The sequence below is a fragment of the Cricetulus griseus genome, chromosome 5 (assembly GCF_003668045.3).
Source record: "Cricetulus griseus strain 17A/GY chromosome 5, alternate assembly CriGri-PICRH-1.0, whole genome shotgun sequence".
Taxonomy (NCBI): domain Eukaryota; kingdom Metazoa; phylum Chordata; class Mammalia; order Rodentia; family Cricetidae; genus Cricetulus; species Cricetulus griseus.
In genome coordinates, this window is record NC_048598.1 from 35,510,239 (window position 1) to 35,535,474 (window position 25,236).

Consider the following 25,236-nt stretch of genomic DNA (forward strand, 5'->3'; position numbering starts at 1 on the left):
GTGGTGTCTCAGTCAGGAGGTAGTGGCACAACCCTTAATCCCAGCACTCAGGAAGCAGAGGCAGGCAGATTTCTGAGTTCTAGGCTAGCCTGGTCTACAAAGTGAGTTACAGGATAGCAAAGACTACACAGAGAAACCCTGTGTCAAAGAAAAAACAAATGTATGTACTTTGTACATTAATTTCTCACTGCTTAATTAGAAGGAGAAATTGGAAATGAGGATGTTGAGAAAGTCATCGCCAGGCTTTAAGAAGTTGTACCAGCTTCCATTTTACCTGTGTGAGAATGTTACGGTTTGTTTCTGCTCTAGAACAGCTTCCCTTGTGTCTCTCCATCTGAAAGGTCTGCAAGGACTAATTAACATTGCTCAGTGTTTCCCCAGTGCCTGGCACACAGGGACTGCTTGGTGGCAGTGGTTCCAAAGTGTAACAACTCTGCGGGACACCCTGGCTGTTTCAGGTGGAGCGCTTTCATCAGTCAGAAATTCGTGTTTAGTTCAACCAGACAAGAAAACAGACACCAATGCTTGGGTCTCCAGTCCCTCCAGAAGTCCCTCTAGAAATCCACTGTCTACGGTAGCAGTTAAGAAGACTACATGGGATTGCCCTTTGAAGAACCACAAGGAACCAGAACAGAAAATTTACAAGAAGCCTAATCTTGTGGTAAAGCCTTTGCAGCTGGTGAGTGAGGTTCAAGGACTTTACAGGAGGCAAAATAATTGAATGGATGTCTCTTTAGACCAAAGTGCTCTTTAGGGCAAGATCTTCGGTCCAGCACCATTTTATGAAGCATTTCTTCTAGTTTCCATTTCCCACATGCCTGAATTTAAAGTTTTTCAGATGGCTGACATTTAAGTTCTATCCTGATGGCACTGTTGATTTCTCTATGCCTGAGTCTCAGGGTGCAGGCTTGAAATCCTCAGGGCTTTAGAGAGTGCAGGAGCCCTACGCTGTCCCTGCCTCAGCAGAGGTCACCACACCTTTGTATCAGTTCTCACTTACTTGCTTCATTAGATTTTTCTCCTCCTCTACATCCTCACCGACTTCTGTTTGTATTTTTTTTTATCTCCTATTTCTAACTTTGTTGTTATGAAGGAATTTTTTGTTCTTCACTGGAGCTGGCTCTTCAGTGGAATGAGTAGTTCTAGAGGCTGCTGTGCTTTCTTCCAGACAATAAGAAGGCCTAGAGGAAATAGCATATTTTAGAGTGAAAGTGCTTGAAAAAGCTTTTGATAGGAGAACTAGTCTAAATTTGTTCCATTCCTTAAAGATACCTTTGGCTCCTGGCAGGTTCGGTAGGATGAGAACTCACCTTACTCCAGCCTGAATACGTGAAAAATGTCATGTTGCCTATTTTGTGGAAGACATTTGCTTAACACTCTTTTCACCCAATATCTTCATAATGTAGTATTTGAAGAATGTTGTAAAATGTGTGGCTGGGAGCAACATTCTAAACCATTCTGAATCATAATCCTGGCTGGAGTCCAAGAATCTGGATTTTTATAATTTCCCAGATGATTGTGATAGAAATGATTGATGAAATAGGGTTTGAGAGCTACTGTCGTTAAGAGTTGAAGTGAGCCTACAGGCTCTTTGTGACTTCTTTCTCTCCCTGCCTCCCCTGTAGCAAGTGGAAGCAAACAAGTCCCAGCTCAGCTTATCAGTGGCAAACCATGATATCCCCCCGGATGCTGTATGTGCAAAGAAATTATGCCGACTTCCACCATTAGACACCAGTACCCTGGTAGGGGTCTTTGTGGAATACATAATCTCTCCCAGTCAGTTCTACATTCGCATCTACAGCAGAGATTCGTCAGAATTACTTGAAGACATGATGATTGAAATGCGGTAGGAGCCTCATGCTTACTCTCTGTGTTCCCTTTTATCTTTAAGAGTAATTGTCAGACATTTTGGTCCCAGGACTCCTAAAGTAGCCAAAGCTTTTGCTGACTGATGCTTTTTATCATATAGACACTTAAACTGAGAAGATTAAAACAATAGTTAAAAAAAAATCCATGTGTGATACTATAAGTATCATTTATGAAAAAAATAACCATTTTTTTTCTGACTTGTTGACTTGTAATCCTAGCATAGAGGAAGCAGGGACAGAAGGTGTCCTGGGGCTCACTGTCCAGCTAGTTTAGTTTAGTTGGTGAGCTCTAGGCCAGTCAAAGACCTTGTCTCAAAGGAGGCAGACAACATTCCTGACAATGATACCTGAGGTTGTCTCTCTAGCCTCCACATTGCATCTGTCCTGGAATTTTCTCTGTAGACCAGGCTGGCCTCCAACTCAGAGATCTGCCTGCCTCTCAAGTGCTGGGATTAAAGGCGTGCACCACCACTACCTGGCTAGCATTTGTTTTTTAATGTGATTTCTGGAGATAAAACCCAGGCCTTCATGCTTGTACAAGCAAGCAGTTTACCAACCTAGCTATCTCCCGAGCATGGCTGTTGCTGTTAACACTGGTTACTGAGACCCTGGGACTACAAGGATACATATGTAAGACATGGGCTTTGCCTGTATGAGCATACTGAAGCTGGGGAGACAGTCAGGGAGATTAGTGGGACAGAATGGGAAGCAGCAGTGCTGTCTGGGAAAGCTTCATAGTTAATACTTGAGCAAGGCCTCAAAAGCAAGGTTTTGCCAGTTGAAATCGTCAACTTTCATCAACCTAAGCAGATATGTCTGTGAGAGCTGGGATTTGAGGACATCAAAGAATGGAGTAAACAACAATCTAATGCTGTAAACAACTTTTCAATGCACTTTTATACATGAATGTTACAAAGAAAGCAACAATTCAAGGGAGGTTTGAGTTCAGGATAACATGTAAGTAATGTCAGTGAGCACATACTAAATATTAACAGAGCAGCCCTTTCCCAGAACCAGGACAGACCAAGTTAAACACAATTGCCTGGCGTGTACCATAGATAGTATCTGGGAAAGCACGGAAGCAAGGCAGAAGCCATATCCAGATTCAGGGTACACAGAGGACAGCACTCAGAACATCCTTTCACCAGATTGGGTTCCATACCTATGATCTGACATCCAACAAGAATAAACATGTCTGATAAATTAAATATAAACGTTTAGTACAGGAGACACGAAATCACATCTAAGAACAATTCAGGGAATGAAATGTGCCTCTGCCTTTTTTCCTGGAGCCTCTCTGACAGTACCCCAAGGCATTGTTCACCATGTGTCATTCTTTTGACCTTGTTTGGACAGAGATAGGAATTGGTATATTCCGGCACTAAGGTCAACATTAACAAAGGATTAAATGGTGTATTTAGGGAACAAATAAGGAAGTAGAGTTCCAACTAGTGATGTTGGGAGGGCATGGCTGGATATGACATTGGGAGATGTAAGAGCTGAATTGGGAGCCCCGTGGGAGGACGATCTTTAGACAGAAGCCACTGAAACCTGTTTTCTTAAAGGTTGAGAAGGATCTTCTTATAGTTGGACAAGAAGTGTCCCAAAGGTCATGTGTCAAAGGCTTGGTTCTCAATGCAGTGTTCATTGTTTAGCCAAGTGACTGGATCATGAGGGATCTGACCTGATCAATGGATCAACCTATTGGTGGCTCTATAATTTAGAGATGTTACTGGCAAGTGGTTCAGAGTAGAAGGTGAGATTTAGCTAGAGTAAGTAGGTCACTGGGGACGTGTCCTTAGAGGATATAGCTTGTTCCTGGTCCCTTCCTCTCGGCTCTTTGCCTACTGGCTGCCATGAGGTAAAAAGCTCTGCTTCTTCACCCATGCTCCCTCCCTCTCTCCTTCCTGTGTTCTGCCTCACCATAGAAACAACATAACCATGCAACCATGAACCAAAGTCCCTGAAACTGTCCTCAGTTGTTTGTTCTGGGTATCTTGTCACAGTGGTGACAAACTGATAGAGACAACATTGTTTTAGAAGGATCACTTCAGCTGTAGTAGAGAAAATGAATGAGATGAAGAAAAGGTCAATAAATGGGTAAGCCCTTAGGAGAGAGTGAGTGCAGAAAGGGACAAACTAGAGAAGTGAAGAAAGTCACCCCTTCAGTGAATAGTGGAAAGGGTATGAGGTATTCTCAGTATGAAGACTGTTGGCGTAGAGATGAGGAAGCTGGGTGAGAGAAACTAGACACTGGCACTCACTGCCTGTAGTTGGTGCAGAACACTTGGAAGTCTTAGGATATGTTTGCCATGGCCATGCTCACCTAAGGACATAACAGCCTGTCTTTTCTGAAGTAGCCCCAGCACAAGATGCATGGGAATGTGGATACCCCATGGAGTTGAGGACTTGGATATTTTTCTCTTTTGTTTCAGATAGTGTGTTGCCCCCTTTGGATGTAGCTTGGCACACATCTATGAGGTTCCACATGGTGATATATTGTTTATGATCTAGTTAACCATAGAAGCCAGGCAGTGGTGGTCCACACTTTTAATCCCAGCACTTGGGAGACAGATCTCTGTTAGTTCAAGGCCATCCTGAGCTATGCAAAATTGATCACACAAAGGTGATCTCAGTACTTGGGATCCCAGGCCTTTAACTGTAGTCTGAGGTTTGGTGGAGACAGATGCAGTCTGAGAACAGGATCGCCCTTTTGGTCTGAGCACTGGTAGAAGTAAGAATTCTCTAGTGGTTGGCCTCTTTGCTTCTCTGATCTTGAGCTTTAACCCCAATATCTGTCTCTTTGTTTTTATTATTAAGACCAGCTAGAATTCCTGCTACAGCTCCCCTTCTTAGCTAATGGGAAGGAGAAAAATAACATTGCTTTGAAAGACATGATGAAGTGTTCACATTTTAATTTTTTAAAAATTGTGATAAACTATGCATTAATTTTTCCTCTTTGTGTACTTTTTCTTATATATCCTGTTAGCTCAAATATTTAATTCTTATAACCACACCTAGGTCCTGGGACGCCTATATGGCTAGTTAAAATATGGGCATCTTATTACTAAGGGAAGAAGGGAAGAGAATGGCTATGGAGAGAGGATGTCTAGCATGGCTTCCAGATAGTTGAAATTGAAGCTTTGAGGTTTGGGAATCAGAGTCTTCTGGGGAGAGTTTATCCATAGTGATGCCAGATGTGAAAAAGGACAAGCGGTCATCCAGAAGGAAGCACAGTGTGTGAGTGCATCTGAAGTCACTGCCCTAAAATCCTCCACATATTTTAGCTAAGATTTTACTATTGGCTCCATCTTTGACGAGGAAACAGAAACAGAAAGGTACAGCCACTGATCTTGTAAATGGGGAGTCAGGATTTAAACCTAGGTTTCTGCTTTAAACATTCCAAAGAAGCCAAAATGTTATGGTAATGCAGAGCCTATTAAGGATGTTGACAAGGAAGGAATAGGAGAGAATTGTGGAGATGAGCATGAAGCATGAAAGAAGATAAGCTGGAGAGAATCTCTTAAATGTGGGAATTAACACGCCATTGAGGTGGTGGGGGTGGGGGAGGGCATTCCAGACAGGGTTTCTCCATGGACAGGGTTCTCTAGGACAGCTCTGGCTGACCCAGAACTTGTTCTTTAGACCAGGCTGGCCTTGAACTCAAGAGATCCTCCTGTCTGTACCTCTCAAGTGTTGGGATTAAAGGTGTGTACCACCACCACCTGGCCCATCAATGCTTTTCTTATTTGAAGGAACAGTTTTAATTGAATTAGAATTACATTACTTTCCCTCCCTTTCCTCTTTCTAGGCCCTCCCTAGAATCCCTCCCACCCCCCTAGTCCTCATTTTCAAATTGACAGCCTCTTTTTCTTTGATTATTGTTGTTACATGCATATGTATGTATGTATGTATGTATGCATGAGTAGCACAAATATGTATGAATATAACTTGTTCATATTGTTTTAGGACTGACCATTCTATATTGGATAACCAATACTGGGGCTCATTTCATAGGAGAGACCAATTCTTCTCCCAGCAGTCATTGGCTGTCTGTAGTTCTTTACGGATGAGACCCCATGGAATTTTCCCCATTCCACAGTAATATGTCTACTGATATGCCATTGTTCTGGCCTTGTTTGTGCAGCCATTTCTAGTTGAAACTGTTTCACAGCACAGTTTTGGTATTCTGACTCTTAAAGTCTTTCTCTCCTCTTTTCCAAGATCTTCCCTGAGCCATAAATGCAGGAAAGTATACATTTTAGGAATTCTCTGGAATGAAGTTGGATTAGATTCTATTAAGAGAATATAAGTATGTAATTTACATACTTGGAAGGAGTTTGTTGATGAAAGGGTCTTCATAAAGGAATTGGCATTAATAGGCATTAAGAAATCAGAGAAAAATTTTTTCTTTGCTTTTTTGCTGAGATTTGCTTATCCTTGATACATCAGTAAAATTATCTTTTCTCTCTTTCTTTATGGGTTTTTCTGTATTATGGAATTCTACAGGCGCTGTTATTCTAACCAGCTGGTTTCTGATCGGTACATCATGCCAGAATATTTTATCCAACCAGGACATCTCTGTTGTGTAAGGATTTCTGAGGACAAGTGGTGGTACCGGGTTATTATCCACCGAATCATTGGGAAAAAGGAAGTTGAAGTGTTCTACCCAGACTTTGGAAATATTGGAACTGTTCAGAAGTCCTCACTAAGGTTCCTCAAGTAAGTTGAATTCAGCAAGAAGGCTGGAAAAATGAAATTTTGAATCCTGTAACTTTGGGGCTGGGATCTTTTCTTTCTCTTGCTGTTTTCCATCAATCCTTTACATCTTGTCGTAGGATGTATATTTGGCAGATGATCATTTAATATATTTTTAAAAGACTAATTTTTCTTATTTTTTAACTGTGTGGGAACATGTATGATCAGGTGCCCATAGGGGTCAAAGCCATAGGATGCCCTGGTGCTGGAGTTCCAGGTAGTTGTGAGCAGCCCGATGCGGGAGCTGGGGACCTCCACAGAGTTGTCTCTCCAGCCCTGATGGCTTATTTTATGGATACTCTGTAGCCTCTCATCTTTCACTTGATTAGGAATTTGAATGGACCCTGAGAATAAAGTTTGGTCTTTTATTAAGAAAGTATCTCAGGGTTATGCTAAGAGGCATACTTACATGTCAAGGGGTTAAACAGTTCTTACTGGTGCTTTTACTTACAATGTTCTTAAAAAAATGTACTGTTTTGTAATTTTTTTTTCTTGAATTACTTTCAAAGTACAAGGCATTAATTTAAAGTGTCGTGAATTAATTGAAATGGTATCACAAGACAAGAAGTGGACCAGAGACTCAATAAAAGCAGTGTACAAATAATGGCTAAATAGTCACACATTTGACTTTCTGCAGATGCTGCTACACAAAGCTTCCCGCTCAGGCTATACCTTGCTCTTTGGCTTGGGTGAGACCAGCAGAGGTAAGTGTCCTTGTTTCTTATTGGTCAGCAAAGATGTAGGTTCTTCCTTTGTGCCAGTAACAATTCTGAGTTCTCAGGACACAGAAACAACATTGAAATGATTGTGTGTGCCAGGCAGGTGAGTGGGCAGCAAGGGCATCACGTCACATTTGCTGTCATTTGCTGTGGTGTGAGAGCAGCAAAAGGAAGTGAGCCTATTTTTGTTCCAACTCATCAAAGGGTAAAAGAGGAGACATTGCCGGCAGAGGGAGAGGAGCACAAACATTGAACACAATATTCTGTGCCCAGAATGTCGGGTAAGCTGGGATGACTAAATTAATCTATGAACAAGTAGCAGTCATTTATTATCAAATACTGTGCACTGTGTGTAATTGCACTTGGTGTACTTTAACTTGACTCATGGCATAGGTTTATACCAGTGTCACCACAAACGAGTACGGTGTTGTGCTCTGGTGTCATCGCACAGCAGTGTTACTAAGCAGTAGGAAATTTGGATCTGTCTTGTTAAGGGGTGAGAGCTGCACTCATCTGTGGGTGATTGTGTTTTGGGTGTCTTCCTGTGCTGGTGGTTGTGGTTCGGAGGCATCACTGGGTAGGGCTATTGGTTCCCTTCCTCCTCTAGCAGCTTGCACAGCACCTTTTGGTGTATGTGAAGGCTAGTCCTCAGGGACGAGACTTTGGAGTCAGATCCAGCTGTGACCCTCTGGGTCCTATCCAAAGTGTGGTGTCTTCAGCTTCAGAAGCAATCAGAGACAACAGCAAAAGCCTGTAGTTTTTGGAATCTCTTGGACTCACTGACCAAAACTCAAAAAAGGTTTCTCATGCCTCATTCTGGGGTTTTAATTAGGTGGTCTATGGCTCTTTGGAGAAGGTGTTATCATCCCAAGTGACATAAGTTCATTTAAACTATCTATCTATCTATCTATCTATCTATCTATCTATCTATCTATGTATCTATCTATCTATCTATCTATCTAGTTTCAGGTAAGTATAAAATAATGATTCTCTGTCATTATTTCAAACATCTTAGTGTTACTTTTGTATTGTTCCCTCTCCCCAATTTGGAATGTGTTTGTTTTAAAGTTTTGAATTTTTTTTTTATTTGTTTTGAGACAGGGTTTCTCTGTGTAGCTTTGGAGCCTATCCTGGCACTCCATTCAGAGACCAGGCTGGCCTCTAACTCACAGAGATCCGCCTACCTCTGCCTCCCCAGTGCTGGGATTAAAGGCGTGCGCCACCAACACCCGGCTTAAAGTTTTGATTTTATTGGTGTGAATAGTTCGTAATAGTGTCTTGGTTGTTTTTATCTTTTTTTTTTTTAATGAGTCACCATCTCATGAAACCCAGGTTGTCTGCTGAGGGCAGGGATGACATGTGTACAGCACCATTCTCAGATCCCTCTTGTCTTTTTTGTGTCAACATTTGTAGTGGTGTAAATGTTTATATTCTGAATGTTATTTGTGTATTTTTTCATTCTGTCATTATCTAAATGATAAAGGTAGTTTCCATTGTAGTTAGTTTCAAAGAACCAATTTTTGTCCTATTTTCATTATTTTCTCAACCCCACTTTGAGTTACTCTTTTGGTATGGAATTTTTAGGTGAATTTGTAAGTTTTGGGGGGTATTGGTTTTATTGCTCACTTAAAGTATTTTGTAGTAATTTATATTTTGTGTTTATGTTTGAGTCATGGATTATTTAGAAATTTGCTTATAAATAAATACTGTTTTGTAAACTGATTTCCAAGCTAAACAACTGATCAGAGATAATCCTGTGGGTAATGTCAGAATAGGTTTCATTATGAGCTAGTATGGGATTGCTTTTTATAGTACATAATATGTCCCTGAAAATATAGTGTAGTTATATATAATGTTCAGTAGTTGTCCTTAAAGTCACCTTAATTGTATGATGCTTTCATTCATTTTGTGTTTCTTTGTGTTTTTGAAAAATAATCATTGAAAGGAAGCGTGGCTTTAGCTATGATTGTTGTTCTGTCTGTCTGTTCCTATCATTTAGTTGCTTTTTGTCTATCCATTGAAGCTACATCATTAGGTCCATATACAATATCAGATTTGCTATATGCCTGGAAAGTGAATATCATTGTGAAATTAACCTCTTCCATGAATGCACTTTCACTTATACAGAAGTTCTTTTTGTTTGATATTCTTAAAGATCTGACTCTCATTTACATGGTATTTTTTCTGGTGTAGACCATGTTACATATAGTTGTGTTTTTTTGTTTTTTGTTTTTTTAAATCCAGAGCAATATGTTCACCTTTTTTAGCTGGGGCATTTGTATTTAATTACATTTATTTGACAGTATATAACTTTAAATTCCATTATTGTGTATACTTTATTGCCTGCCTGTTCTTTTTAACTTAGCATTCCTGATTTTGAAGATTAAAAAATTCAGCAAGTTTTACTTTGTATTATTTAAAAAAACACAAGAAATATAACATTTATGTGTATATCAATGTAAAGACATTGGAGCAACCAACTTCACTGACCTCTGCTGCCTTGTTTTTATTATATCATGTAATCACATAAAGAAATTGGTACAGCATCATTTGTTGAAGATGAGGGATTTTCTCTGGTGTATATGTCTGGCATCTTTGGGCCAGTATCGATGGCTGTAGTTACATCCAGTTGTGTTTGGGTTGTCTGCTGTCACGGATGGGTTCACGTCTGCTTTTGTGCCCACATTCCGATGATTATGGTACCACAGCTCTGTGATGTAGCTTGACGTTTGCCTTGTGATCCTTTCAGGGTTGCTGTTTGTACTCAGGATTGCTTATTTCCATATGAATTTAGCATTTTTCCTGTTTCTGTGAAGAATATTATGGAGATTTTTATAGGTATTGAATTGAATCTGCACATTGCTTTTGGCAGGATGGCCATATTCACAATATTAATTCTACCATCCAAGGAGAGTTCAGATCTCTCTCTCTATTCTAGTGTCTTTAGTCTCATTCTTTGGAGGTTTAAATTCTTCATTACAGAGGCTTTTCACATTCCTGGTTCTGTGTTCTCCTAGACATATTATTTCTTGATACTATACTGAATGGAAGTGTTTAGAATGTTTGTTATGATTATAAAGAATAGTTGCTGAATTTTCTGAGTTGATTTTTATCATTCCACTTAGTTAATGGTGATCAGTTCTAGGAGTTTTCTAATGGAATTTTTGGGACCTTTCAAGTATAATGTTATATAATCTTCAAATTTGACTTCTTTGACTATTTGTGTCCCTTTAGTTTTCTTCCTTTGTTTTATTTCTCTAGCTAGGACATTAGCCACTATGTTGAAAAGGAGTGGAGGTGGTGGACATTAATAGTATTGCTTTGAGTTTTTCTCCATTTAGGATGACGTTGGCTGTAGTCAGCTTTATCCTGGAGATGAAGGGATGGCTTGGCATAAATATAATCAATCCTGTAAGTGAATTTAAAGACAAAAATCGTATCTCAGTAGATATAGACAAGGCCTTTGACAAAACATGACTTCATAAAAAAGTCCTGGATTAGGAGTAGAGGGAACATGTCTCAACGTAAGAAAGGCTATATATGACAAACATTCAGATTCACAATATGAATACCTTCATTGTGGTAGAACTGACACTGTGGAAATGAGTGATAAAACAAGTTACTTTCTTTTTTCTTGTTTAGTTACTAGTCATGTGTTGGCATGTAGTTAGTGATACTGACATTATATATTAGACATGATAGTTTTACTTCTCATGTTGAATAGATGTCATAAGTAAGAAAAATGAAGATAATAATGACTCTAAAGGGTGTTATTAGAAGAAATTCAAAGTAGGAATAAATTAACACAAGAATTAAATTTAATTTTCTAATGTAATATACATTAATTAGAATAAACTTTTAAAACATAATCCTAAGGTGTGCTTCCTCTTGGAATTCTCCTTCCTGACTGGTGGAACAAGCTTAGTGGTCTGTTACCATTGATAATGTTAACGTTATCATAGATGGTAGGAATTACAATCTTTCCTTTTCAATTTTATGTTTATGGATGTTTTGCCTGAATGTATGTATGCATAACAACTACATACAGTTAATGCAGAGACCAGACGAAGGCATCAGAACCTAAGAACTGGAGTTGCAGATGGTTTTAACTTCCTTGTGGGTGCTGGGAAGTGAGCCAGGTAGGTCCCTGCAGGAGGAGCAAGTGCTATTAATCACTGAGCTATCTCTCCAGCCCCTGGGTTTGTATCATAGTACAGATGAATCATTTTTGTGATTGTTTTGGTAATAGTTGTGAGCCTGTATTACTGTGCTAAAGCTGTTACTTAGAAAATTAATATTCACTGAGATAAACTATTACAACTTTTTTAGACAAAGCCAAAAATCAATTCATCTTTTTCCTCATTGAGCTAGCTTAGGTTACCTCATAGTTCATGACTGAGAGGTTGGTTTGTGTGTGTGTGGGTATCCTAGCAAGGAATTGAGCATTAATGTGTTTATTGTGTTAAGCAAAATATATACAAACTCTTCAGTTATTATATTCTTGAAATAAAAATTAAGTAGTAAATTGTCCCAACCTGCAGGACATCAACTTGGGGCAAGAGAGTCAGGGATAGGGAATGGGAACAAGAGATGCAGAAAGAACTACCACAAGACAGGATTCTGATTAAGTGGCTAACTTTATTTTTCTCAGGCTAGCTTATATAGTCAGTAGAGCAGGATATGGGGAGGGGTAGAATGGGTTGTTTGTGTACCAGGTGTTAGTGTAGGCAGGATATTAGGAAGCCACAAAGAGGATGTTTGACAGGGTAAAGAGTTCAAAGAGTTCAAGAGGTCCAGGAAGGGTTGCCTAGGTGACTGAGCCTGTGGGTGGAGGACTGGGTTAAGTTGTTTCTTTTCTTGAGCTGAGGTTCTAAGGAGCTACTATGTAAAGGTTAACATACAACTATGTGGCCAGCCAAGCATGGCCTAGGATCTCATGCCAAGCCCTGAGATCTTTGGCTCCCAACAGTAAATTAGTAAATAAAAATGAGCATCATGGTATGGGGCCTCAGTTCTGTGCCTTGTGCCTCTTATCTACAAGATCCCTGCTTACTTGGTTTGATACAGAGCTCACACCATTTGCATGCCCTTTTCTCCTCTCCCCCACTTCTCCCTCCCCCCTCTCTCATTCCCCTCCCTCTCCTACCTCCCCTACCTCTCCTCACCCACTCACCTTCTCTCTCCTTTCTTTCACCCCATATGTGAGCTCATGGCAAGAAGGAAGCTGACTGCTAGCTAGGAAATACGATCTCATTAGGATATGAATCTTTTCAAACCTTGAGTTTAGAATTTTAAGGTAATGAAAAACTAATGTTCATATGCTTTTTTCTGGCATTTTGTTAGATCTATCCAAATTGCTTAATATGTACATATTGAAGTATTATATTTGAAAGCCAGTAAGCTATTCATTTCTCTGTTACTTAAATGACCTTTATTTAATGGAATGTAGCATAAATGAATGTGACACTTCACCATTGTAGTATCTGTGAATCTTCTATTTTTATATATTGTGTTATATATCAAGATTTTATTAACAACTATATAATTATTTTACAATGTCTAACATTTAATAATATGCTATATCTTGTCAAAGTATTTTGTATAAATGCCTTACATAGTACTTTAAAAATACAAAACTGTAATTTTCAAGTAATGTGTGTAACATAATAAATCATGTGTTGTTCCAACCTGATCTTTTACACAAAAATGCATTATTATGCTATATCATTTAATGAAAATTAATGGGGGTGGCATGGGTGATCGATGGGGGACATGGGATGATGGGGAGGAGGGGGAACTGGGATTGATATGTAAAATAAGATTGTTTGTAATTTAAATTGAAAACTTATTTTTAAAAAAACACAAAGTACTCAAACAGTTGGACTAAACAATCAAAAAAATTAACACAATGGTAAAAGGGAGTATTAAAAGAATCTAGCCTGGGGCTGGAGAGATGGCTCAGCGGTTAAGAGCACTGACTGTTCTTCCAGGGGTCCTGAGTTCAATTCCCAGCAACCACATGGTGGCTCAGAACCACCTCGAATGAGATCTGGTCATGCAGGCAGAAAGCTATATACATAATAAATAAAATCTTAAAAAAGAATCTAGTCTATATACATGATCTAATATATATTATGCAATTATAATAATTAGTTTTCTTGAATTCAAGAAAAGAAAAATACTGAAATTAATTTGGAGATGTTTGTTTTGTTAGAATTTTTGTTTTCAGAAAATTGTTTTTTATTTAAAAAATAAGAAATTGGTTACAAAAATTGTAATAGTATCTTTTTGGTTCCGATTACATATTTTTTAACTCATCATCTATTCCCACTCTTTGCCTAGGAGTAATTTTCTTCTACTTGAGCTGCACTATTTAGGATTTTATCTCATTAGGGTCATGGAGTGGCAAATTTAGTAATGTTTACCACATTTCATCATTGTTTTGTACTATTTTTGGTGCATGTGCTAAAGTTTGAATGCAGGGCCTCATGCTTGCTAGGCACAGGCCGTACCACCTGTTACACCCCTGCTTATTACACATTTGCCAGGTGTAGGGCTCCAGGCTGGCGTCAGCCTCTGTAGCACACTGAAGAGGCTGTTGCTAGCTTCCCGTCTTCTTAACTTCAGACAAGTCACTTGTCAGTCTGGTGGCTTTTCCTGTGGAAATCCTTAACCATTGTTTTGTCCTCTTTGTCTTTAGCTATTTTAAAGATTTTCCATTGGTCCCTTACATTCAGTTTCAGAGTGTGTTTATATATAATGTGATAAGTTTATTTGTGTGTGAATTTATTATTTATCCTACTTTGCTCTCTGGACACTTAAAAATAAGGGTTATTAGTTTTCACTAACCTTTGTGAATTTGAAGTTGTTATTTGATTATTGGGTATCCCGATATTTATATTCATAATCTCTCTGTTTGTGTCTCTCTTTCTGGAACAAAAATTAAAAGTGTTAAAGGTAAGCTTTTCTTCCAAATCTTTTATCTGTTTTCTGTATTTTTATGTCCATGTCTTTACATAGTAGGCATTTTTTTCCTCAGTTATCTTTAATCTTGTCTAATCTGGTACTGAATTAACACATGAAGTTTTTGTTAATTGTATTTTTACTTTCTGAAATTTAGTTCAATTATATCACTTTTAAAGAGTGTGTGTGTGTGTGTGTGTGTGTGTGTGTGTGTGTGTGTGTGTGTGTAGGAGGGGTGAAAGCAAGACAGTTCTCAGCCACCTTGTGAGACCCATGGGTTGGGCTGGGGTGGCCACACCCGTGCACGGTGCCTTTAACCACTGAGATGCTTGCTGGCTAGCCTGTACCATTCCTTATAGATTGTATAGATTGCTGACCTCTACAAAAGTCTCACATTAAGTTGGGTAATTTTTTTATTTGTATTGCTTTAAGCATAATGTTAGTTTCATACTTAGAAATAAAAATGTTTTCAGGATTTGGGGGTTACTTTTATGTAGTTTCTGCTTGTTCTCATATATAGTTCACTGTTTCTTTAGGCTTTATTTTAGATAAAATTTTTACATTTTCATTTAATTGTGTGTGTGAGCTCGTGTGTGCACGAGAGTGCGTAAGTGCCATACTTTGACATTAGAGGACAACTTGTGGGAGTTGGGTCTCTCCTTCTATCATGTGGATTCTGGTTGGTGATCAAGCTCAGGTTCATCAGGCTTGTGGGCAGTGTTTTCACCTGTGAAGCAATCCTTTATCTTTGCCTTTGTCCAGTGTGTGTGTCAGGATGGTTGGATGGTGCCTGTCTCCAGAGAGGCTTTGTTTGCTTCTGCCAAGTGCCCAGCCTGTACTATGCTTATGTAAATGGGCAGCTTGAAGATTGCTAGACCATGCTGGTGGTTTGGAGACAGAGTCACAAATTCATGTGAGCCTTAGTGTATGTTTTGTATCCCTTTTTCCTGGTTGTGTATCCCACAGAAGTTAGTTTAATAAAGGAAAATTTTCTAGACTCCCAACCATTGTAGACCCTGGCTTTGATATCTTTCCCCTTTGACCCATTAGGACCATCAAAACTGTAGTTCAGGTTTGCCCAGATCAGCAGGGACTCTGAAGGCAGAAGTAGATCTCACTTTCCCTTCCATTTTGGCATGATAATTTTACCATCTTTGGTTCTTTTGTCTTTGTGATATATTAAAATAATATTCTACCCAGAATTTTAATTTTTTTCCCTCTGGGTGGGTTAGCCTAATAATCTTCAACTGACTTTTTTTTTTTTTGACAGTTGCTCAGTGGATAATTATTTAAAATTTTCCAAACCTTTTCTTCTTTTTAAATTAGCATATAGTATATAAAATAAGGAGTTTTAATATGACGTTCTCATGCATACATTTATTTTGATCATGTTTGCTCCATTACTTTGTTTTTATGAGATTTTCTTGTATTTATATAATGTGCTTATCCCCCCTTCCCCTTTATACCTTCTGTAGCTCTAATACTACCCTTTACTCTTATGTCCACCCCTGGATTCTACACTTTGTGAGATTGTCCTAACTCACTTAATGTGATGATTTCCACCCATTTCCCTGCAAACCACATAATTTAATTCTTCTTGATGCTGAATGAAACTCTGTTGTGCATGTACAACACATTTCCTTTATCCCTTCGTCTTTTGCCCACCATTAGGCACTGCCTGACTTCAGAACCTTGCTGCTATAACAGTGCTGTGGTGCACGTAAGTGTACAGCTGTCCCTGCAGGAAACAGACACGGATTCTGAACATAAACCTAGGAGCAGTGTAGTTGGGTCGTGTGGGATCATTTTTACCTTTTGAGGACTCTCATGCTGGTTTCCATGGTGACTGGACTAGCATACACGCCCAGCAGCAGTTACAAGGGTCCCTTTTTTTCTGTGCCTTCTCCAGCATTTGTTGTGGTTTTCTGGTGATAGCCATGTTGACTAAGGTGAGGTGGAATCTTCGTGTGGTTTTGATTTGCATTTCCTTGATGGTTGGTCTTTTTACTCATTATAAATGAATAATATTTCTGAAAATGAGAGTTCTTTGCCAGATGATTTTTGTAGTCATGTTTATTTTAACCATTTTTTTAACTTCTCTCACCCTAAAATTAAACATATTTTATGCGTTTTTAGTTTTTTAGGATTTCAGGGTTTTTTTTCACTTAAAACTATAGTTCATTAGCAATTCATTTTTATATACAATTTGTGTAACTCACATGTAACTCTGTCACATAAATATATCTCTATTGTATTTTAGGAACACTGGACATCCAGAGCTATTTTACACTTCCAGAAGCTGTGTGGTTTGAAGCCATTAGTAGGGGTGGTGGATGAATATATAGATGGAATCCTTAATATTTTTCTTTGTGATACATCCTCTAATGAAGATGTCTACTTTCATCATGTCTTGAGGACAGAGGGCCATGCTATTGTGTGCCGAGAAAATGCCCCATCCAAGGTAGGGTACATATTTTTTAAATGCCACACTTTAGGGTATAAAAGTTTAGTGTGGGCAGTTACTGATTTGCTCTTCAATCTTAGAGATGTCCTTAGCTTCCCGACTTAATGCAGAGCGCCCTCCTCATTTTCAGGTGACTGTTGAAACCAGGCCCCACCACCACCAACACCACCACGACACAGATCCACATTTTGCTAATTGTTCTTTAATCCTCCAGTGAAAACTACTTTTATTTAAAACAAACGATTTAATCGCTCTAACCCTGAAGTATTTAATCTGCTTTCCCAGAGAAGAAAAAACATTCTCTAGTTTTGAAATGAGTGACAGTGCTATCTACATAATTTCTCATCTTGATGCTGTTTTTTTGTAAAGTATCAGTGTGGAAATTGTCACCTTATGTTAGAAAATGTTTCAGTGCCATGTGAAGCACTAGCTTGTTCGCCCTTTCTAGCTTATTATGTAATGAAATGCTTCATCCTAGGGCTTCAGAGATCTAAACCCATTAGCGCTCTACACTAGCTCCAGTGGCATGGCAGGTGACACAGTCCTAACAGAGCTGGGGCCTTCTCAGCAGCAATGTTTTGATGAAGACAGGGAGCCACGGCAACAGTCCAAGGTGAGTGGCCGGCATAGCCAAGTAAAAAGATTTTGCAAATATAATTACTCCCATCAACTATAGTTATGTCCTCACTTTGTAGATGACTGCTATGGCACTTTCCAAACAGAAGATCTGGGAGTCTTGCACAACATAGTGACAGTGACCTTGTCTCTTTGCCAGTTTAACCCTTTGCATTAGTTCTGCCCCCTCTTGGACAGTTCCTCCTATGCACCAAGTCCTCTCACTTGCTGTGTGGCTGTGGTTCCCCTGCACTGTGCATGATGCTGATGCTATTCTTGTGAACTATTTTCATTGCACTTATTTATTGTGTGTATGTGTGTTGGTCCATGCATGCTCCAATGCACACGTGGAGGTCAGAAGGAAACTTATGGGAGCTGATCTCACTTTCTACCATGTGGGTCACAGGGACCAAGCCTGTTTCCAGGCTTGGTAACACGTGCTGTTACCCCCTGAGCATCTTGTAGCCCTTGATACCTGTCTTATTGCCCCTGTACTACTCACGGCATTCTTTGTATGTTCTTATTTCATACTGTCTAGCACAGTAATGACAGCATTATAATGTGTTTTCCATTAACATGTATTATTCCAGCCCAAATAAGAATAGAAACAGCTCTTGAACTAGTGGTGTACCTCAGGCGCTGTTGTAAATCCTCCCATAGGTGATTTCATCATCAGAACACTCTTAATTAAGTTGGTGCTCTGACCCATTAGAGATGAAGGGAAAGTAAAGCCCATAGCAAGAATGTAATGCTTCTTGAACAAAGTCACAGACATATCCTTAAGTCCGACATTCTGTGACAATAGATCTTGGGCTAAGAATATTTGATGCTTTTAATTTAAGGGTCAAAACTGTTGTTTGCTCTTATAATGTCTTTTCTTTGTGTGAAATGGTACATAAAAATAACTTTGTTTAATGGGTACATCTATGTATTTTGGAGATGGTAATTTTTTTAGTGTTTACTGATTATTAAAAAGGTTCAAAGGCAAGCCCACTTTGACTACTATTTGTGTGTGTGTGTGTGTGTGTGTTTTCTCCAAGACAGGGTTTCTCAGTGTAACAACCCTGGCTGTCCTGGAACTCACTTGGTAGACTAGGCTGACCTCGGACTCAATGAGATCCACCTGCCTCTAACTACCAAGTGCTTGGGATCAAGGGTGTGTGCCACCACCACCAGGCTGGCTGATATGATTTTAACTTGTCAAGGAAAATACCTAGGAACTGAGTGGGGCAGCACACACTGCTGCCCTCAGGAGCCTGAAGCAAGGAGAGCACAAGTTTGAGACCTGCCCAGGCAACATAGTGAGACTTTGTCTCAAACAAACACACACAAAATGTGACCATCTCCTGCTGTATTTCAAAAGAAATAGAAAAAAATAGCTTTCTAGTTAATGTTAAAATTAGTTTGGCCTGGGGCTGGAGAAATGGCTCAGTGGTTAAGACCACTTGCTGCGGACCTGGGTTTGGTTCCCAGCACACACATGGTGACTCAGAACTGCCTTTAACTTTAGTTCCAGAGGTGCCAATTCCCTCTTTCTGGCTCCTCAGCCAAAAGGCACAGCACGGATGTGGTACACGAACAGTCAAAGCATTCATACACATGAAATAAAAATTATTAAAACTTTAAAAACGAGGCATTTACTTTATGAATGTTTGTGTACATGTAAGTGAAGCACCACAGTGCACTGGATCCCTGGAGCCAGAGTTATGGGTAGTTATGAGCCCACCATGTGGTTGCTGGGAGTCAAATCTGCCTCCTCTGCAAGAGCAGCCAGTGCTTGTAACCACTGATCCATCTCTCCTGAATTGTTTTCAATTAATTTGGTTCAGTTAGCCTATAACAAGCCTGAATATTTCATAATCATTATTACTGCATTGGAAAAAATGTATTTCATCATTCTTGAATAATGACTTTAAATAATTGCTTAACATTTTTAGGTTATATACCTGTTGGTATCTTCAAATAACCATAGTTTGATCCTCGAAATGAAACACCATCTTTTGTGCAAAAGAGAAATGTAACCTCTGTTCATTCAGTTTGTGCTTTGATACAGCAAAGATTCTGTGTGATGCCCACTGCACACACACATGCACACACATGCACACCTGCTGTACACCCACTGCACACCTGCTGTACACCCACTGCACATCTGCTGCACACCCACTGCACATCTGCTGCACACCCACACCTGCAACCTGCTGCACACCCACACCTGCAACCTGCTGCACACACACCTGCTGCATACCCACTGCACACCTGCACACACACCTGCAACCTGCTGCACACACACCTGCTGCATACCCACTGCACACCTGCACACACACCTGCAACCTGCTGCACACCCGCTGCACACCTGCACACACACATGCACACCTGCTACACACACACTGCACACCTTCTGCACAACACATACACACACACTGCACACACACACTGCACACCCGCTGCACACCTGCTGCACACACACACTGCACACCCGCTGCACACCTGCTGCACACACACACTGCACACCTTCTGCACACACACATGCACACCTGCTACACACATACTGCACACCTGCTGCACACACACACTGCACACACACTGCACACCTGCTACACACACACTGCACACACATGCACACCTGCTACACACACACTGCACACCTGCTGCACACACACACTACACACCTGCTGCACACACACTGCACACCTGCTGCACACCCAATGCACACCTGCTGCACACACACACATACCTGCACACGCACACACACACATGCATGCACACACTCACACCCACACTCACACCTGCTGCACACCCTCTGCACACACACATGCACGCTCACTGCAGACCCAGCCTCTTGCTTAATCCCATAGTTTGTAAGTGTCGTAACAGTCCATCTCCACTGCATCTTCTCAGACACCCTCCCTCCTGGGGTGTGTGTGACATGTCTGTATGATGGTTGTGCTGGGGAGAATGTACTATGACTACCCGATTGTGCCTTTTCCCACAGTTTAGTTCTTTAGGTCTGGGACCTTTGGATTCTTTGTAACTCCAGCTGTCTCGAAGACACTTGATCACATGTGCCCAGCGATGCTGGTTTCCTGATGTAGTTGAACAGAATGGGAAGGCCTAGGAAAATGGGTAAAAGTTAATGTGCAGCTGTGAACTATAATGTAAAACTTCCACTAAAACTTATAGAAAAGCAGATTTTAGAAACAGCATTAATGTAGAAATGACTTCTCTTTTATATCTACTAGGAAGATATTAATGATGAAAAGTCTTCAAGTCACCTTAAATCTGGGGACTCTAAATTGAGTTCATTGAAAACATGTAAGAGCTGTGAGGATGATCCACAGTGGTCCATCCTGCAGCCCAAGGATGCAAAGGATGAAAATGAGGTAAGAGGAGGCGAGATGGTTTTTAAATTCATTATTTCAATCATCAGCCTTTAGGTGCCACTGTTTTCATCTGTGAGGGTTACTGTATGACACGGATTACAAATGGTCTCCTTTCAGTCACCAAGGCCACAGTATGGAACATGACCCAGTCACAGTAGAGGAAGGCTCTGTCTGGGCTGGATAGTATAGGTTACTACCCAGGATCTACCCAAGTATGGCAGTGTGGTCAAGTCTTGAGAAGTAATATTAGAAAAACTCATCATGGAATATGTTTACATTTGGGGGGGAACACATTTTATTTTTATTTTAGCCAAGCATTTATATGCACACAGCCTAAAGTCCTTCATGACCCCTGCATTTTTCTGTTTTCTAAAATATTCATTTTCATCTCTTTGAGCTGTGGTTTTGAAATTTGCCTTTAATTATTTCATTAAATAGTATATTTATTTCCTGATCCCCCCATTGTGTCTTTGGATTTCTTGGCATGAAAGATGAGGGTGAAGTTTTTGTGTTTCATCCTTCCATCCACCACCCATAAACTTAACTTTCTTTCCCCTCCCTGCCATCTACCTTAGTCCAGTATGTCAAACTTCATTGAGCACTCAGTACTTATGAATGTAAATGCTGTTTTCTGCTGAGTAGTATGCTACGATACTTTTCCTATGTACTTTTAAGTGATATTTTTGTTTGTTCTTTGAAAACTTGATAAAATATATTTTTATTGTATTCCTTCTGCTTCCCTAACTGCCTCTGGATCCTCTCCCACCTCCCTGCCCAGGTGACTTCATGCTCTTTTTCTTTCTTAAAAGAAAATGGAATCCAGCTTGGGTTGGGCAGCTGCTCCTGAGCGTGTGGCCTTCCCTGGAGTGTGCTGGCACCTCACTGAAGAAGCCGATCTTCCCTTTTCCGTCAGCTCTCACCTGAGCCTGGCTTCTGGGGTAGAGGTGGGGATTTGTGCCCCTCCATGCTTTCCCTCCTCCAAGCTCAGATTATCGTCTGGAATGAGTTTGTGGGAGTCTTATGCGTGCTGTCATGTATTTTATGCTGGTATTTCTTCCTTTTCAAATTCACTGCAGTACACTGACTTTATACTGATGTACTTTCCTGTCAGTTTTAAACGTGTGTAGCGTATGTATTCAACACAACAGTCGGGATGCAGGGTAGCTCCAATCTCCTGCATCAAATAATTGTCCAAATAATTGTCACAATCTCCTCACATTCCTGACCTGTAGCAGCTGTCATACACAAGTTTATTGTGGACCTGAGTTTCATTTAACAAAGAAAATGGCCAAGGGTAGGACTGGTGGCAGAAAATACCATCTACCTTAGTCCAGTATGTCAAACTTCATTGACCACTCAGTACTTATGAATGTAAATGCTATTTTCTTCCTTTTGAATTGTTTCTCCTAGAAATTTTGTCTGGGCGATGGAAAGCTGGCTAATACAAAAACCTTCATTTCTCCCTTTTATTCCACATTCAGTTTTACTTTCCAAAAATCCCTCTGGAAGATGCTCTGGTCTCCAGCAGAAGATGAGTAGTTGCCTGAGTCCTTGGAGAGTAGGGCAGGATATCCGGAGTTTCAGTTGCATCTTACCCTGACTTTCACTCCATGCGCTTGTTTTTATTCCCTTTTTACTCTCACCCTGAAGAATTTTGTTCTGAGGTTTTGCTCTTTACTTTAAAAGCTCCTGAATTTTTATGGTCTCTCTCTCTCTCTCTCTCTCTCTCTCTCTCTCTCTCTCTCTCTCTCTCTCTCTCTCTCTCTCTCTCTCTCTCCCTCTCTCCCTCTCTCCCTCTCTCTCCCTCTCTCCCTCTCTCTCTCTGTGTGTGTGTGAGTGTGTGTGTGTGTGTGTGTGTGTGTGTGTGTGTGTGTGTGTTGCATCTCAGTTTTTCCCACTGTACACTCTGAAGTGTGATCAGTTAGGAATCCAGTAATCAGTTATGAAGTCTGATTTCCTACACCCAGAACATAGAGAGCATCTTCTCTCCTTGCCTCTTTAAAGTATTCTGTATTTAAACTTGGAGCCAGGAAAATATTATGCACTTAATATTTAAAATGTGTTTGTTGGGAAATATAAATAATAGTGTTTCTCTGTCTTCTGATATATTCCAGGATGAGATCCCTACTGGAATGCCATGCCTGGAGTCAGTGACCATTGGCGATGATATTTGGGATGAGAACTGGCTCCCTCTACAGGCTAAAATGGGAAAGGGCGGGAGTCCTGCCTCTCATCTGTTTACTTCAAGCCTTGTTGGGAAAAAACAGTATCAGTCACATGGAGATATGCCACAAAAGGTTAGATTTTTGGTAAAATAAACAGCAAATTACTGTTGATAATTTAAATCCAGTAGGCCTGGCTTCTAGAAAGTTGCACATGCAGGAATTCAGAAGGATTTGTCTATAGTTTAAAACAATATGTGATTTCTTTCTTTTATATTTGATGTAGGTAAATGATAGGTGCTCAGGAAAAGTCTAGCTAAAAGAGTGGTATTAAATTCCACAATGTTGTATTTATTTTTGTGAGACCCAAGTGTTGAAGATATAGTGCAGACTTAGAGGGAAGAAGTCACACTGACAGAATCAGCCAGTACATGCTTTGTCATTTAAAACACTTCCATGTCACCACCTTATCGTGCTTTGAGGTCTCATGCTGCCATATCTTGATTTAATGTTGCAATTTTTTTCTTTCTAGGACTGGTGTTTTTCTACATCTAAAGATATATGGGATGACTCATGGCAGCCCTTAGGCCTTGCAAATGACATGAAAGGAGGAATTCAAACACCAGAAAGGCCCATTACTCAAGAAAAAAATACCGGCACGACCAGAATTCGAAAGGTAAAATTAATTAGCATTATTGTGACCAGTTATATGATTAATCACTTTCATTCTTAGAAATTGTGGTTAATGTATGCCCTTCTGCATCTGTTAATCAAGACAGTCACCCCCCAGACATGTTCCCATAGGCCATCTGGTCAAAGCAGATCTTCAGTTGAGGCTTTCCTCTTAGATGCTGGGGCAGTGGTTCTCAACCTTCATAACACTGCGGCCCCTTATTATAGGTCTCACGTTGTGATGACCTCCAATCATTCTTTTGATGCTACTTCATAACTGTAATTTTGCTACAGTTGTGAATCATAATGTAAATATATGCTTTCCAGTGGTTTTAGGCAACCCCTGTGAAAGGGTCATTGACCCCAACGGGACCTTGACCCACAGGTTGGGAACCACTGCTCTAGGCTGTATAGGTTGACAAAGTTTTCAGCTCACATTGATCCTTGCTCCATATAGTCCTCTCTGGTTTTTACTCCGAAGGCCTTTGACACCCTTGCTGAGAGAGAGCCTGGTCAGGTTACTCTTCACCTTGATGAAGCACAGATTCCATTCTCTGTCTTTTAGCCTACCGGCTGCTGGTATCTGTAGATTGTCATGGACTCTTACTCTCTGAATTTGCAACTTTGGACTTGGCAGATAACTTCAGAGAATTTGAGCAGAATGTTCAACTGTTCTCTCCTCTCTTTGTCTGGGGTGGGTGTATCAAGACCTGGATGCAGAGTCAGACTCAGGATCTGCTCACGCTCATTAGCCTGTAAGACTGCAACTTCTCTTTGGACCTCAACCCTGTTCCGGATAGGAGAGCACCTTAGTAGAAATGGTGTGGTGTCTATGGAACCCTTTTCATTTTCTCTGACTGCTTGTTCCCCAGGATTTTCAAATATTATAATTCAAATCTAAGTTGTCCCGTGTTTACAGTGCAGTGAAATTGAGGGTGCCATGACTAGAACTGCAGTCTTACTAACATTTGTGTAGCTTATATCTTCACACCAAGGAATCAGGATTTGTAAACCAGCTGTAGCTGGATCTCCTGGGCTTTTAATAACCATACTGTGGGCCTTTTCAGTTAGTGACAGTGCATTTCCCCAATGTTAGCCTGTAAGGCATGTGAATGGCACAGTAATTCAGAGTTGTCTCTATGTGTTTAGCTCTTGTGGTGTATTATCTCTGTGATCTCTCTCTCTCTCTCTCTCTCTCTCTCTCTCTCTCTCTCTCTCTCTCTCTCTCTCGTAGAGAGAACATTGCCGATAGTACTTAAGCGCTTCCTGTGTACTGCCGCTGTTCTAGGTGCATTAATACATCCCTGTTGGTTCATTTAATCTTTCTTAAGAAGTACTGTTAATCATCATTTTAAATGAGGAAATACAGATATTAAGTTGCCAAAGGTTTTTATTACTAACTAGCTATCTTAGTCTCTGTTCTGTTGCTATGATGAGACACCATGACCAAGGCAGCTCTTAGAAGAGAAAGCATTTATTTAATTGGGGTCTTCTTACAGTTTCAGAGGATTGGTACATTGTCAGTCATGGCAGCACACAGGTAGGCATGGGTACTGGAGAAGTAGCAGAAAGGGTTATGTCCTCATTTGCAGGCAGAGAGAGGCACAGTAGGCCTGGCATGGGCTTTTGAAACCT

At 40.2% G+C, this 25,236-nt stretch overlaps 1 protein-coding gene across 1 annotated transcript in view; it reads left to right on the top strand.

The window, feature by feature from the left end:
• Positions 1 to 25,236, top strand: part of Tdrd5 (tudor domain containing 5) — a 74,298-nt gene that overhangs the window by 41,685 nt on the left and 7,377 nt on the right. The window contains exons 8-16 of the mRNA XM_027417322.2: positions 459 to 679; positions 1,626 to 1,846; positions 6,378 to 6,590; positions 7,264 to 7,330; positions 16,569 to 16,769; positions 17,251 to 17,385; positions 20,627 to 20,767; positions 22,882 to 23,064; positions 23,462 to 23,605. Coding sequence (XP_027273123.1) covers positions 459 to 679; positions 1,626 to 1,846; positions 6,378 to 6,590; positions 7,264 to 7,330; positions 16,569 to 16,769; positions 17,251 to 17,385; positions 20,627 to 20,767; positions 22,882 to 23,064; positions 23,462 to 23,605 — 1,526 coding nt within the window. The remainder of the gene's footprint in view (positions 1 to 458; positions 680 to 1,625; positions 1,847 to 6,377; positions 6,591 to 7,263; positions 7,331 to 16,568; positions 16,770 to 17,250; positions 17,386 to 20,626; positions 20,768 to 22,881; positions 23,065 to 23,461; positions 23,606 to 25,236) is intronic.